At 54.9% G+C, this 14,296-nt stretch overlaps 5 protein-coding genes across 5 annotated transcripts; 2 read left to right on the forward strand and 3 right to left on the reverse strand.

Moving 5' to 3' along the window:
• Positions 1 to 954: 954 nt before the first annotated feature.
• CCOS01_08567 (uncharacterized protein) lies at positions 955 to 1,245 on the reverse strand (the record flags this gene model as incomplete). The annotated part of the gene is made up of 1 exon (XM_060456728.1): positions 955 to 1,245. The coding sequence occupies one exon, from the start codon at positions 1,243 to 1,245 to the stop codon at positions 955 to 957; it is 291 nt and encodes a 96-aa protein (XP_060313002.1).
• Positions 1,246 to 1,694: 449 nt separating this feature from the next.
• CCOS01_08568 (uncharacterized protein) lies at positions 1,695 to 2,066 on the reverse strand (the record flags this gene model as incomplete). The annotated part of the gene is made up of 1 exon (XM_060456729.1): positions 1,695 to 2,066. A coding segment is annotated over one exon (372 nt), but the record flags the coding sequence as incomplete, so codon positions are not given.
• A 2,145-nt stretch (positions 2,067 to 4,211) lies between these two features.
• Positions 4,212 to 6,083, forward strand: CCOS01_08569 (FAD binding domain-containing protein; the record flags this gene model as incomplete). The annotated part of the gene is made up of 1 exon (XM_060456730.1): positions 4,212 to 6,083. One exon carries the CDS (start codon positions 4,212 to 4,214, stop codon positions 6,081 to 6,083), a length of 1,872 nt encoding a protein of 623 aa, XP_060313004.1.
• A 4,574-nt stretch (positions 6,084 to 10,657) lies between these two features.
• On the forward strand, positions 10,658 to 11,401 carry CCOS01_08570 (nitroreductase; the record flags this gene model as incomplete). The annotated part of the gene is made up of 1 exon (XM_060456731.1): positions 10,658 to 11,401. One exon carries the CDS (start codon positions 10,658 to 10,660, stop codon positions 11,399 to 11,401), a length of 744 nt encoding a protein of 247 aa, XP_060313005.1.
• A 524-nt stretch (positions 11,402 to 11,925) lies between these two features.
• CCOS01_08571 (phosphatidylserine decarboxylase) lies at positions 11,926 to 13,513 on the reverse strand (the record flags this gene model as incomplete). Its single annotated transcript, XM_060456732.1, has 2 exons — positions 11,926 to 13,012; positions 13,071 to 13,513. 2 exons carry the CDS (start codon positions 13,511 to 13,513, stop codon positions 11,926 to 11,928), a joined length of 1,530 nt encoding a protein of 509 aa, XP_060313006.1.
• Positions 13,514 to 14,296: the final 783 nt, after the last annotated feature.

A 14,296-nucleotide genomic window follows, 5' to 3' on the forward strand; every position in this document is an offset into this window, starting at 1 on the left:
GCAGGGAGACGCGAGCGGGCCCTGCTTCGCGACATCGCGTAGGTCTTTGATTTGAGATTTCAAGTGTGCTTGCTCGTTTGCGTTGGGAGGATTTACTAGCGTGGTGTCGACCGGGGGGTTGACAGCAGCCGGTCTCGGAGATTGAATACAATCAGATTAGATGCGATTGATTTGATGAGATTGATAATGTGCGATAAGATTGGAGTGTGTCTTGCTTTGTTCCGGTGGAAAAGCCAAACAGCCCCAGCTGAATTGGCTGGACGTCATGATTGGATGAAAAGGTTACGGACAGGGATCGGATGGTTCAATGCGTGTGGCATTCCGTCAGGAAAAGCAAGGTGCGGAAATGGTTGGTCCATTGGGCAACACGAGATGAAGCATCCCTCATTTCGTTTGGTCGTCTGGCTCAACGCGGCCGATCTTCTTTGCTTGTGACGTTTTGTCTTGTGCAACCACCTCGGAGATGGGCGGTCGAAGCGTGAAAGGCAAGCCCAGAGGAAGTTTTGTCACGTTATCTTATGCAGCAGACAGCATTGCGAACCCAAATGCAAAGTCTAAGAGCATGTTGAGATGGGCCGAGAGCATCAGAAGATCAGAAATCTGATACGCTCACGTGAGCGGTCTTGTTGAGAGCCGACCGTCGTTGCCCGAGTCTAGAGATGGGGAGACGGCCGGAATTCCTCGGTTCGGCAACGGCAGCCGGGGCGCGTGTTTACGGAATCCGGCGAATTTTGCCCAATCCCACCTAGGAGATGAGCGGGTGACCAGCGTTGCATTCCGCGGGACACCTTTCGTCAGTTATGCAGCATGGAGGTCTGCACGCGGAGCTGATGCTGGTGGTTCTTGGGATTTGACAGTTGATGCGCAACAATCAGATGGTGACGGCCAGCATGGGGGGAGACTCTGCTGTGTAGGGTAGGGAATCGGTATACAGTGTGCGATTTTGGAAAAAACTTAGAAGGGAGCCGGCGCAAAGGAGTGGCGACCCAACGGCTCATGGCTCGGCATTGTGGGCTGACTCGACAGGGCCTTTGACCGAGTCTTGCTCGTGCTTGGCGTGTTTTCCTTTTGGTTTTCGGTGAGCGGTGAATCGTATTGCAAGTCGTTATTTTGGGCCTGGCCATGGTGCTGTTTCCATCGAATGACCGTGGTGCGCAGAGAAATTGCTTCGTTAAGACGTTGGGTCCAATTCGTGACGGGGGGCTGAGCTCGCCCAAGAATGTCTGGGGCTCTGGGGGTGACCATTTTTGTGGAGGGACGAACCCTACCGCTTAGTAGAAGGCATGCCCAAGCAATAATGCCTCTCTGACGACTCGGGGGTGGCTGATTCCCAACGTGCTGGAACGCACTGTTTAGGAGTGCGTGGTGTGGTACGTAGGGCCTGGAGGGCAAGTCTGGGGTCGTGGCAGGACCCCGAGTCGCAGAGATAGGTGCTTCCGACGTTGCAATAGCGTAATAGGGGCTTCCAGGTCTGCACACTGTAGACGGAGCTTCTTTGACAGGACGGCGGAGCTGAAGATCAAGACCGGGAGAAGTTGGTGGTGCTGCTGCATTGGTGCCGCGGAGCGTGTTGAAGTGGTGCCGCGGGAGGTGCAGAAGACTGCCGTGTTGTCCATCTCCGAAGGTGGAGGGACAGTATCGGGACTCTGTACGGTTATCTCAGCGACAGAGTGAAAGTGAGGGGTGCGGCCACCTCATCGTGCGTAGCCGGTGCTGCACGATGGTAGCTGGATAGCATCACGGGAGAGCGCAATCGTGAGGGGGTATGGTGAAATGAGGGCTCTTTCAATGGCCAGCGAGTCCGGAGCAAGTTGGGCCCAGCATAATGGACCAGCAAGATGGATCTTGGAGTGCGCAAGCGGGCGAGGAAACCCCACACTCTTGTTCTGTGGCGGCGATATGCGATGCAGCAATGTACGATGTCGTTGGATGTGCAAGTACGGGGAACGGTGAATCGTCAGGTTTTCCAGTTGTGCGGGACAAGAGTCCACCGCAGTGCAGCAGAAATGGGCGGCGACCCTGGCACTGTGAGGATCGAAGCGCAAGCGAGCAGTCTGCTGCGCACGGTAGTGTACTTGGTACGGATATTCTACTGTGGCACATGTATGATGTGGTTAGAAAGCCCAACAAGAGTGGGTGAGCGGATCAGCTTACCTCATTTTACCTTTGGTTTCCGGCAACCGGCTCGGTTCCCATCACCTCTGCCAAGAGCGACGGGAAGTGACAAGACACAGAAAAAGCCAGGCGGAAGAAGACTGAGAAAAGCCGGGCAAGAAAAGCCGGGAAAAGAGGATGAATCGGGTAGGGGCGGGTGGAGTGGGGTGAACCGTGTAGAGTACCTAGGGTAGTAGTAGTACCTACCTACCTAGAGTGGTGTGGAAGCAAGGCAAGAAGGAGCGAGTGACTAAATTCGTACCTTCCACGTTAGCGGATCGGAACGTGGAAGGAGAAAAGATAGGAGATGCAATGCCTTCCGCTGCACTTCGGGCTGTGACAATCAATTACCTACCTTACCTACCTTGCCGGGCATGGCATTGACGTTGATGTCGACGCGTCCCGAGGTTCAATCGCTGCAGGAGAGGCTGAGCCCGAGATGTCGATTTGGAAAAGAAAGCCCCGAGGAAATTGGATGAACGGGATGGTGACAATGCAGATGCCAGAAGGTACCTATCTCTATACACAAGTCTCCTCGTCATCGGGGCGGGCGACATCGGCCAAGAGCAAAAGTGGAGGGTTGTTAGGAACACAAGAAAGGACCCAGCGCGCGGTCTCGTGTTTGGTGCCCGTGAACCGTGACTTCCTTCGGTTTTTCTGCAAGTGCTTGCATTTCTGATGCTACTACTTCGTAATCTGATTGATAAGGCAGGGCATCTTGGGCGAAAGCAGCCTGAAAAGCAAATGGAAATGTGGAAAGCACCCGAGCGCGAGTGCGAGCTCGGATGTGCTGGAATTGACGTGACGCATTCTCACATATTTCTTTCTTTTGCTCGGTAACGGCATGTCGTGACAGTCCATTGCAACAGTACCCGTAAATTGTATGTAATATTCTGTTTACCCAACCGTGCCAACCAAAATGTGCCCGGATCAAGGCTGAATCTTAGTCAACGGCGGTGCTGGTGTTACAGTCATCAGCAGCTGTCAGTGTCGCACATTATTATCCAGTGGCCATTCATCATCACCCAAGATGAACAAATGCTCTCTGCATGCTCAGGTCATCAATCAGCAATCAAATCATGATGCGCAGCCCGTCGTGGCCGCCGCCTGGGGGCCAAGCCAAGCCCGAAAAGAAGACGTACCTTGGGTACCGTGGACAGTGCCAACATCTCCGGCACGTGGACAGTGTGAACAGAAAGCCCCGCTCACTGTCCGGCTGCGGCCACTACCACGGTGCCACCGCTGTGGCGGCTAGGCCCAACAGGGGCATTCCAGGGTCCCCTGTCGCAACCCAAAAACGGAGACTTTGCACTCTTCTTCGTTTTCCTCACTGTTACTCGATTGCACCTGGTCGCTTTTTACCTTGCATTTGTTACGCACTTTAGTACGCAGTATACGGAGTACTCTTTCACTACTGGCCAGCCTGGATATCATCGAGCCCTTGTGCCTGTCTTTTCCGGCCGGTTCCAGTCGAAATTTAAAAACGTGCAGAAAAAAAGAGTACATTCCTTGCTCCAGTATCCGTACTCCCTCGGTCTAGAGATCGACAAACCTCACCTATTCCTTACCAAGTACGGATACCTACGCCCCTACTACTTCGTACGCCTTTTCTTTTCCCGGGGCCTGGACCAGGTTTTCCCACCATTTTTACGGTTTACCTCATCGACCTCTCCACGTCCCAAAAACTTAACATTCCTCGTCCTTCCGCCCGATACTTTCTCGCTCCTTTTCTCTTTTCCCTACCTTACACCACACACACCTCGGCTTATCTGATCAAACTTATCTGATCAAGAATTCCACAACCTGGTTTCATCCATCTGACAACCCACAGCCACTCACCAACTCCTACAAGACCCCTTCTGTCCCGCTCTCACCACAGCATGCTGAGGACCTACTGACTATCCGCCCCTCCGTCCTTTCACTCACGTATACTTTACGCCGTCCTCTACGCCAAAGTCTTTTGGCCCACGGTCACCCACCAAAGTCGTATAGGTCATCGGTACCCGTATTTCCGCCACCTAAACAACATCCTCGACGACATACGCAGAAACATCGTCATGCACAGCACGATGGCGACCACGGCCATGGCTTCCCAACTCATCGGGGCTACCAGCAACTGCATTCCCGAGGAGCCCAGCGTTTCTTCTGTCGCACCTTCCCTCACCTACTCGGAAGAGTCAGAGGATCAAGATGAGGAAATCCAAGCCCCTAGGAGGCGGCGCGCTTCTACCCGCCTCATTGCCCAGAGCCCTGCCGACATCCAGCGTATCACGGGCGAATCGACAGCTCAATTGATCCAGAGATGCTGCGGTGGCGGCTGCTGCATGAAGTTGGGCGCCAAGAAGGAGGGCCTCGAGTACGAGAGCATCCCCTTCCCCGATAACCACGCGTACAAGTCACTCGCCCTTAAGATTGGCGACATTCCCACAAAGTTGACCAACATCGCCGACCTGCCCGAGCAAACCGTCTTCTTCGAGCCCGTACCTCGTTCCACTGCGACCCCTGCCGTCGCCTCGTCTCCGACAGACTCGGCAATCTCTCTGGGTGCTGATGCGCGCGAGGACAAGACGGCAGACGCACTCGCCACCGTCCAGAACCAGCTCAAGGACTTCACAATCGACAACATCGATACCGCCCGAGAGCCTCCGAGATACGTCCAGCCTCACCCGCCTTACCACGTCTACGCCGCACGTATCGACTCGACCCGTGAGTTGACTAAGCCCGGCGCCGAGAAGCGCACCTACCACTTCGACCTCGATATCACAAGTTACCCTGGCGAGGAGGACATGGACTTCAGGGTCGGCGGTGCCATTGGTGTTATGGCACCCAACGATAAGGATTGTGTCGACGATGTTTTCGACGCCCTCATGGTGCCTCGGTTCCTTCGGGACAAGCCGGTCCTGATGAAGACCACCAAGGGCCGCTGGCCTACCGTGTGGGGCGACGACCAGGCCCGCGAGATGGTCACCACGCGCCGGGACTTGCTTACCTGGTGCTCCGATATCCAGTCCTACCCCCCGACCAAGCAGCTTCTACGCATTCTTGCCGAGTACGCCGAGGACCCTAATGAGAAGAAGTTATTGACGTACCTTTGTGCCGCCGAAGGCCAGGGCGTATTCTGCGACTTCCGCACCGGACCACACGTTTCCCTCTCCCAGCTCTTGCACGCGTTCCCCAGCTCCCACCCGCCCATGGACCTCCTGCTGTCTTCCTTGCAGACGTTGATGCCACGCTTCTACTCTCTGTCCAACGACCCGCACGACGCCTACAAGACGCGCGATGGCAAGGTGCACCGGCTGATCGAGATTGCCGTCACGGTTCATGAGACTGCTGATTGGCGTCGCGGTCTCCGTACCGGTATCGGCTCCGGTTTCTTCGAGCGCCAGGCCCAGAAGTGGTTGGAGGCGAAGCGCAACGGAGAAACCCCAGAGATCCACATCCCCATGTTCAAGGGCCTCATGGCCAACCCTCTCGCCAAGCAATTCGTCTCCGACGGCCCCATGCTCCTCATTGGTGCTGGCGTTGGCATCGCTCCGTTCAGAGGCTTCGTCCAGCGTCGCTTGAAGACGGCCAACTGTGCAAACAAGGTCTGGGTTCTCCAGGGCATTCGCGACTCGCTCGTCGACGAGATCTACAGTGGCGAGTGGGGTGTTCACGAGGACGAGGTCAAGCGTGTTGTTCAGAGCCGTCGCGGCGAGAGTCGTTACGTCCAAGAGGAAGTGCGCAACCAGGCCGACCTGGTATGGTACATTGCGAACGCTGTTGACGGCCGCGTCTTCGTGTGCGGAAGCACCAAGGGCATGGGCGAGGGCGTTGAAGAGGCTCTCGTCGACGTGGCCATGCAAAAGGGCAACCTCGAGCGTGAGGAGGCCAAGAAGTACTGGGAGCTCAAGAAGGAGGCCGGCCAGTACATTGCCGAGACGTGGTAAGGTGCTGGTGGGCGGGCAGACCCCCGCCATTTTATAAGTCTAGCATCCTCTTACCAAAGGCCCCAAAAGTCCGCAAGTCCCGGAGAAGGATGCGAACTCGGGGATTTTATGGTCGGGGCGGGCGGCTTACTGCTGACGCGGACGATCATTCGGTGCCTGGCGCTGCTGTGCCACCGAACTCGGATATAAAAACGGCTTCGGTCTCATCGGACGTAAGAGATTAAATGCCAACAGCCGCGCATGGCGACGAAAAAAACACAAAAAAGGTCAATGACCCCCCGAAACATATTAAGAGCATGGGGGGAATGACGAGGGATGCAACCTCGTAACAAAATGGGCAACAACCTAGACGGCGTTTTCGGGCGGGTTCAAGGGAAATGATTTTCTGACAACCAAAAAAGACATTGGGCTGTTGCGAGACAGGGTTTTTCTTTTTCATTGTTTTGTCAACTACGGCACCACGGTGTTGACGGGAGTCAAAATGGGGTTTCAAAGAAGGCATTCATTGGATTGCTTTCACCTTGGGTGCTGTTAGTCGCAGCGTCCAGTCTCTAGCATGTATGTAGTATAGGCGATGGCTTTCACTGTAGCATTAACAAAAACTGTTCAACAATCGAAAGTTCGGGAGATTAGTGAGACTTCATAAGGCCATGCGTAAGAAGCATCGGTGGTGACGAGGTATACACTACTTCACGAGTATAGCAAGGTGGGCTGTTGTTCTCTTATGAACGACTTTGAGGCTACCTGACTTTAGAATGCAACCATAGATGATGTCTAGCCAGGTTGGCAAGATACAAGGAGGCTCGCCATGCCTTTTGGTATATTTAGATACACCCCTGAGGATAAGTCAGTATGTTTGACGGAGCAGCCGGCTCTAATTATACCGTTCCTAGGGCCCTTTATCGAGATATATAGTTGGCTGGTTAGAAGGATGTTAGTAAGTGCTCCTGTATAAGTGAGATCGGTGATATAATTGAAGACAACAAGAGGCATCGGCTAGAACGCCTGAAAGAAGGATGGTAACGAGACTTTTGACAAAGATACATCCCTTTCCGAAGGAATCCATGATGAACTTCACAGGTATCGATCTACGTATTTACTATTCAGACCTTAGGATAGATAGCTAGGAGAGTATATCGCTTCTAAGAGCCTTTAGAAGCAGCCGGTTCTTTAATGCCAGTGACGCCTTTATGTTTCATTTTTACTCTCTTCACAAATAAGGAAAGTTTATAACAATTATCAAATTTCCTATAACCTGAGGAGGGGGAGCGTACGATTTGCTCTGTGAAGTATAGTAAGTAGGTGGGGTTTACCTCACTTACGCCTGCGAACCCGTGCGTGTCTGACATTCCCTGGCTACGTTCTTTTGTACCTTGTATCCCTTGCTCTATAGCTATGTGGCGAGAGCACAGAAAGCATCTCAATGCGAAGTTCTCTCGGTGCGGGAGACCCATACCGAGGTTGGCTTTCCTTTTTACCGACGTTCATGTCCATGAAGCTCCTACCTAGAAATTCCTCCTTACGAGGTATTGAGGTCCTGTCAAGTATCTCACCTTGCTCTCTTTTACCCGTCCGCACGCAGCAGATGTAACGTGTTCGTGGACGAATACGAGCGAACGTGAAAGGGAAGATGAATGACTGACTACTCATTCCACTGCGGTGAGTTTGTAGAGATGACATCCGTCCCTCCCCCCGTTCGAACTTGTCGCACCGACCATACTAAGTAACTACCATGACGGCCCCCATCGACATACTGGCCGGCGCCGCGACCATCTACAACACGGAAACATCTGGTGGATTCTCCTCCGCTGGCCAATGTCCCCCCTTTAAATACTACTACCCTTGAAGGACTTGCGATGGCAGCAAAACGTTCCTTTCTGGACAACAGTCCGCAAAAGATTGTAGTTGCCGGTACGTATGGACTTTGCTGGGAAAATCCCCAGTGTGTAAATCCGTGTGCCCCCCCCCCCCGAACGGGAAGTATAATTCCGTATTTCCGGTCCCCCATCTTTCGCAAAGTCCCTACTCCGGAACGGAGTGCCCTTTTGAAAATATCGCCACCCACCGAACGGGCCCGGTTATCGCCCAGCGAAGACTGCCTTGCGCCGGTCCTGACAGGTCCCGGGCGCCCCAACACTTGGAAGTTCTCGGCGAAGAGACGGTAGACACGGCATGCGCCGTGCTTCATAACGGAAGCCGAAACTCTTTGCGCCGGGCAGGTTCTCTTCCGGAGGAAGGGGGGGGACATGTCAACTTGGTGCTCCGGAGTGGAGCTACTCCCGGTCGCATATGGTTCATGTGGGCAAAATATGTCCGTACCTCACTTGGTATCCGTATGGAGACGACCGGGGCGCCATTCAGTATTGCGCCATCGTGATGGGCTGGTGGCTGGACGGGCGGGAGTAAGGTAGTTCTGGCGGGGTGGGTTCTCGCGCGCGGTTATGGATTGGGAGGGGCTTTGGCTTATTCAGCTGCTTGTCATCGCGCGGGTGTGTGTAAGTGTGTGTGGGGGGGGGGGGGGCAGGGCCCTGTGCTTCTGCGTTCAGGATAGCTTTGCTCATTTGAGCGATGCGCTGGGACTTTGAGTCGTGCAAGTTATGCGATCGTACCTAGCATCTAGAGAAAACAGAATACTGGCGCGCGTTGGCTCTTGTCTTGAGAATTGATAATCACGAGTGCTGGTTTGTAATTCAGCAAATGCCCACCCGCGCCGCGGTTCTGGAGGCACGGATGGTGAAGTGTACGGTCGACGGTCGTCGTCGTTTACCCGACCCGCGCGGGAACTTGGGAGAAAGGGGTCTCGGATGAAATGCGGCGACTTTTGAGATGCGCCTTGGTGTTGCTGCTGCAGGATCCGATCTGGGTGCTCGCTGCTTGTGGATACCTTCTTGGGGCAGGTCGGCCGCGAGCTTTCGAGTCTTGGGACGCGCGGGAAGGGCGCAGGGCGCAGGGCGCATCGCCATGCATGTCTTTGAACGTGTTTGTTCCCCGGCAAAGCACTTGGGCAACTAGAGATGGTCGGACGATCAGGGGAGACGGGAATGACAGACACACGCGCGGTAGATTGGAAATGAAATGCTTGGGGGGGGGGGGGGGGGGGATAGGAGTTTTCCGGGGGGGTTTTTTTTGCCCCCAATTTTTTTTTCTCCCCCGGGGGTTTTTTTTCCCCCCCCCGAGGGGGGGGGTGGGGGTGCTTGGGGGGGGGGGGGGGGGGGGGGGGGAAGCTATGAAGCTATCCAGGAGGCTTGTTTTAGCCCCCAATCTTGTGTCTCTCCCCTGGGTCTGTTCTTCACCGCCTGCAAGGGGGTGATGTAGGTACTCTGGAGAGCTGGACGGGACGTGTATGCATTCGTAGCGTGATGTATATGGAGTCTGTCATTATTCTAGAATTTTCGTGACAGGCGTGGCGCACGCCCGCATGGCATGGGCGTCTGTTCCCTCTCGTTGCAATTCCCGCGCGGTGGATGTTTGCATCGTTCCCCGATTCCCCGAGAAAATATCGGGAACCGGAACCATAGCATGCTCTCTTTCTTCCACATTGGCATTGCACGAGAAATAAGGTACCTTACTCTAGGGAACCCCCCTCATAAAAGCTTGTCTTTGGGTAGCGGTAGCTAGCACGAAATGATGTAAATTGGCGAGTAAGAAGTCCAATTATCATCGAGTTCGTGAACAAACTACCTTACAAGTTGTATGTATGAATGTACCTATCGCGTTGTCTTTGTGAGGTTGAACCGCAGGAATGAAAATGCAAAAGGTACCCCGCCAGCGGAATGATGTCAATTCAGTACTCCGAATCCGTGTACCGCCCGCTTAATCATCCCCCCAAACTTCCCCAATACAGCCTAGTTTTTGTGTAGAGTGACATGACAAAGAAATGCGATTCTGCAGCGAATTGTGACTCGCCGTCGGCCATTGGAACCAGCGGAAAAGAAAAAAAAAAAGATTCCGCTTCATCGCGCCGGAGCTTTCCTGCGCTATCGACTCCTTGCCAGCCATGTCAGTCTCAATCTCTGAGGCCTAGGTAAAGGTACATCATGTTGGTGAACTGGCGCCAGTTGGATATCATTGGGGTGCCATTGGTAATCCGGTACACGCTTGATTACCACACCATTTGCTCAGCGGCCGGGTCCTCGTCCCCCCAAAGCACGCCTTTGGCGCTCGAGCATCTTCAGTCAGGGTGGGTGGTCCCCATCCGATGATGGAGACGCCCTGATCCATGGCATGGAGGGGCAGAGAAGCGGGGACCTTGGGCTTTGTGGTGTAGCTGTTTGGCGCACCTGCTTGCTTGCGACCGCAGTGCTGCTTGCTGTGGTTGCTAGGTGTTGCTGTCGATGTGGGGGAGGAGGGGTGCGAGGGAGGGAGGGAGAGGTTTCCAACGGGTTCTGAGACGCCTTTGCGGGAGAAATCCCAAAGGCGGGATGGGAAAGGTATCCGTACCTAGCGTCAGTACGGATACTCCGTAGCTATTGTGGTTCCCATGGCCCCCCCCCCCCCGTTCCTCTCATCTCCCCTCGGTATATAACCCATCGAGACGCCCTCCCCCAATCCCAAATATGTAGGAGAGAAGAATCATGATCAGCATCGCCAGAACAGCAATCCAAGCAACAAAGAGACTCTCCACCCTCCGTCCTCTCACCACCACAACCATCGCCACAAAACAACACCAGTTCTCCAGAACCTTCACCTCAACCACCGCCAAAATGTCCGCCCCCAGCGCAAACCTCATCCTCGACGCCGTCAAGGCCCGCCGCACCTACTACCCCCTCTCCAAGACCCTCCCCATCGAGACCGCCCGCGTCGACGAGATCGTAAAGACCGCCCTCGCCCACGTCCCCTCCTCCTTCAACTCCCAGTCCAACCGCGTCGTCGTCCTCCACGGCGCAGAGCACGAGAAGTTCTGGGACATTGCCCTCTCCGTCCTCAAGGCCATCGTCCCCGCCGAGCAGTGGGAGTCCACCTCCGGCAAGCTCAACATGTTCAAGGCCGCCGCCGGCTCCGTCCTCTTCTTCGAGGACCAGGACGTCGTCAACGGCATGCAGGAGAAGTTCGCCCTGTACGCCGACCGCTTCCCCGTCTGGGCCAACCAGTCCGACGGCATGCTCCAGTTCGCCGTCTGGACCGCCCTCGAGGCCGAGGGCCTCGGCGCCAACCTGCAGCACTACAACCCGCTCGTCGACCAGCAGGTCGCCGCCGAGTGGAAGGTCCCCGCCAGCTGGAAGCTCAACGCCCAGCTCGTCTTTGGCGGCAAGACGGGCGAGGCTGGCCCCAAGGAGTTCAAGCCCATTGAGGACATCTTCAAGACCTTCAGCTCGTAGACGACGATAGAATGGGACGCCTAGAACCTGCGAGTTTTCAAGAGAGGAGATAAAGTCAGTGGAGGAAAACACATATAAAGCTGCATCTGCTGGAGTTTTTTTCTGGCCCACCCTGTTTGGCTATTTAGACAATCTTTAGCGATGGACTGTTGAATGAATTTAATGCATTGAAATGATTCCAAAACATTTGTTTGTCGTCGTCTCTCCAAATCCTTTCGGAATAAAAAAAAAAAAAAGGTGCCATGTAAGTGAGACGGGATCGGCGCCACACTCACGGAAGCCAATTGAATCCGCCCATTCGAAATAAAGATCTGACGCCACGCGCTGACGGGCACAACGGGATTCAAATCACACTTTGGGAATCCGGGCTGACATCGATGGTGGTACTCCATAGCGCTGAGCCTAGGAGACTACGAAAAACAAGATGAATTGAGCTCTCCGTTTTTGTTGTTCATCGCGACGCTTAGTCAATTGGTGTATATGTGTACATGGACATTCGTCCTATTTAGACAAAAAGACATCTTTTACTCTTCTTCAATAAATCCCAACGCCTGGCCCATTCTGACCGTCTGGCCCTTTTCAACAGCCCATCTCCAGCCAGACTTGTCATCCGGCGTTTTGCCCTCGGTCGGCGCCTCAAACACCAGCACAATGGTGCTACCGAGCTGGAAACCACCCATCTCCTCGCCTCTCCGCAGAGCGTGACCACCGAGCACGGGACTGGCCGAGGCATACGTCGCCTCGGCGAACCCCGTGTAGGGCTCACCGCGGGCCGCAGCCTCCTCCGCAGCACGGTCGGCCGCCGTGTCCGTGGTCAAGCTGTTAGTGCGCAGCTCACGATCAAAGTTGATCTTGATGGATCCCACGTTGGTGGCACCGACGGGGACATAGCTGAAGAATCCGTAGCGCCAGCGGCCGAGGAGAACGACGCGCTCGTTGAGAGTGAAGAGACCGGGCAGCGTGCGCTGGAGGTACGGGGAGACGCTGTAGAGCTCGCCGGCAAAGTGACGGCGGCGTTCGACGACCCAGTTGGCGGGCGAGTGGAAGCGGTGGTAGTCCCCGGGGGCCAAGTAGATGACGGCGTAGTACAAGGACGTCTTGTTGTCGGGCGAGATCAGGTCGTACCAGGGCTTCTCGCCGAGGGCGAGGTCGGCGCGAACCTCGGAGACGGCAGACGGCGAGGGTGGCTCGACGGCCTCGTCTTTGAGGGAACCCTTGCGCACCGACATGGCAGCGCCCGAAAGGAGGCTGGGCACGGTGTAGGAGATGCCATTGACGCGTGCAAACTCCTCATCCGTCTTGACGAGGTCCTCGTTGGGGGAGATGTTGGCCTTGCCCGCCTCAGCTTCCTGTGGTGTGGACCATCCGCTCGCGATACTTGATGTGGGTGTGTTCTTGCCGAGGAGTGCGTCGATGCTGTACGTCATGCCCTTGACCTGCTCGATATCTCCGCCTTCAATCTGGCCGTATTGCAAGACGCGGCCATCAGAGGGAGAGAGCAGGGCGTTGGAGTCTGGGTGGAGGGGACGGGAACCGGGCTTGAGTTGGCGGTAGAAGAAAGAGGCGAGGTTCGGATATGTTCGCAAATCGGGTTCGGCGACTTCGTTCAAGCTGTCGAGGTAGGTTAGCATGGAATGATGCCAGACTCGGACTTTTCGATAGACTATACTTGACGCCAAAGATCCATGAGTAGAGCTTGAAACCGGGAACACGAAGGTAGTAGGGGATAGTCAATTCGTTGAAGCGACCCCAGAGCCTCGAAATTGCTTTCAAGGGCAGCGTCGACATGACCTGGACCTGCCATGGTCCGTCGGGCCTGATCTTTGCGCGCTTCTTAGGCGGCGCGCCATCCTGGACGTCGTCCCTCTCCTGCTTCTCGCGCTCGCGCGTCGAGACCTTGTAGAACTGAACAAGGCCCAGGAAGCCGATGCCGAGGCCGACGGGGATCTGGTACCACTGCACTTTGCTGTTGTTGAGGGCGTGCCGCAGGCGGGAGGAGAAGCGAGGGCGCTGCTGCTGCTGAGAGAAGAATCGGGTCGAGGCGCAGGGGCCGTGGAGAGAGAAGAGGTTGGTGGCCCGTAGCTGGCTCTGGCGAGCGTACAGCGTAGCCATGGTGGGAATGGGACCTCAATCGAGGGGGTTTGCGATTGTTTGGGGCCACCGGACTTTTGGCTGGGTTTGCGGGGACGAGCAAATGGGCCAGACGATGACAGTTTGGATGAGCAGGCGTCTTGCGATAAGATCTTGCAGCTCGGCAGCGGCAGCTTTGGGATGACGCAGCACGAACCATACGACTGCGCTAGTCTCATTTGGGCAACCAGGAGCAACGTCCTCTCCATGATGCATTTGAATAGACTTTGAGCACACAAAACTGCTGGAAGCCGAGGAGCGTCATTTCATCCTTTCAAAGTTGTGTTGTCGAGACTGTTCCGAAGCAAATTCGGAATTAATTTATAGAGGCTGCACTGTGGCCCGAACTCGTAAGCCACCAGCCTCATAGAAGGAGAAGTACTTGAGTCGTCCATCTTTGACGGGTCTCAATTGTTCCATGTGTGTCTGAAGCTCGAGAGACTCAACTTCAACTCCCCGAATTTCTCATCATTTTTGCCTGCCCTGGGTTAGTCACTTGGGCAGAGGGATGAGATTTAGTGAAACTCTTGCATCTCTGTGACCGTGGCGTTGCTGACCCCTTTAATGCATCACTATTGCCTCTAGTGACACAGCTCATATTCACATACACATCTTCATAGGAAAACATGCAAATCACATAGAAATCAGAGTGACAGGAAGGTAAGCCTGTCAAAGACGACTACCGATAGGTAAGTTCCAGGTGATGCATACCTCCCTTCTCTCAATGTAAGTTAGGATCAGATGCATCTCATCTTCTGGCTTACA

This window comes from Colletotrichum costaricense, assembly GCF_030867565.1.
Source record: "Colletotrichum costaricense strain IMI 309622 chromosome Unknown Scaffold_8.1, whole genome shotgun sequence".
In the NCBI taxonomy this organism is placed as follows: domain Eukaryota; kingdom Fungi; phylum Ascomycota; class Sordariomycetes; order Glomerellales; family Glomerellaceae; genus Colletotrichum; species Colletotrichum costaricense.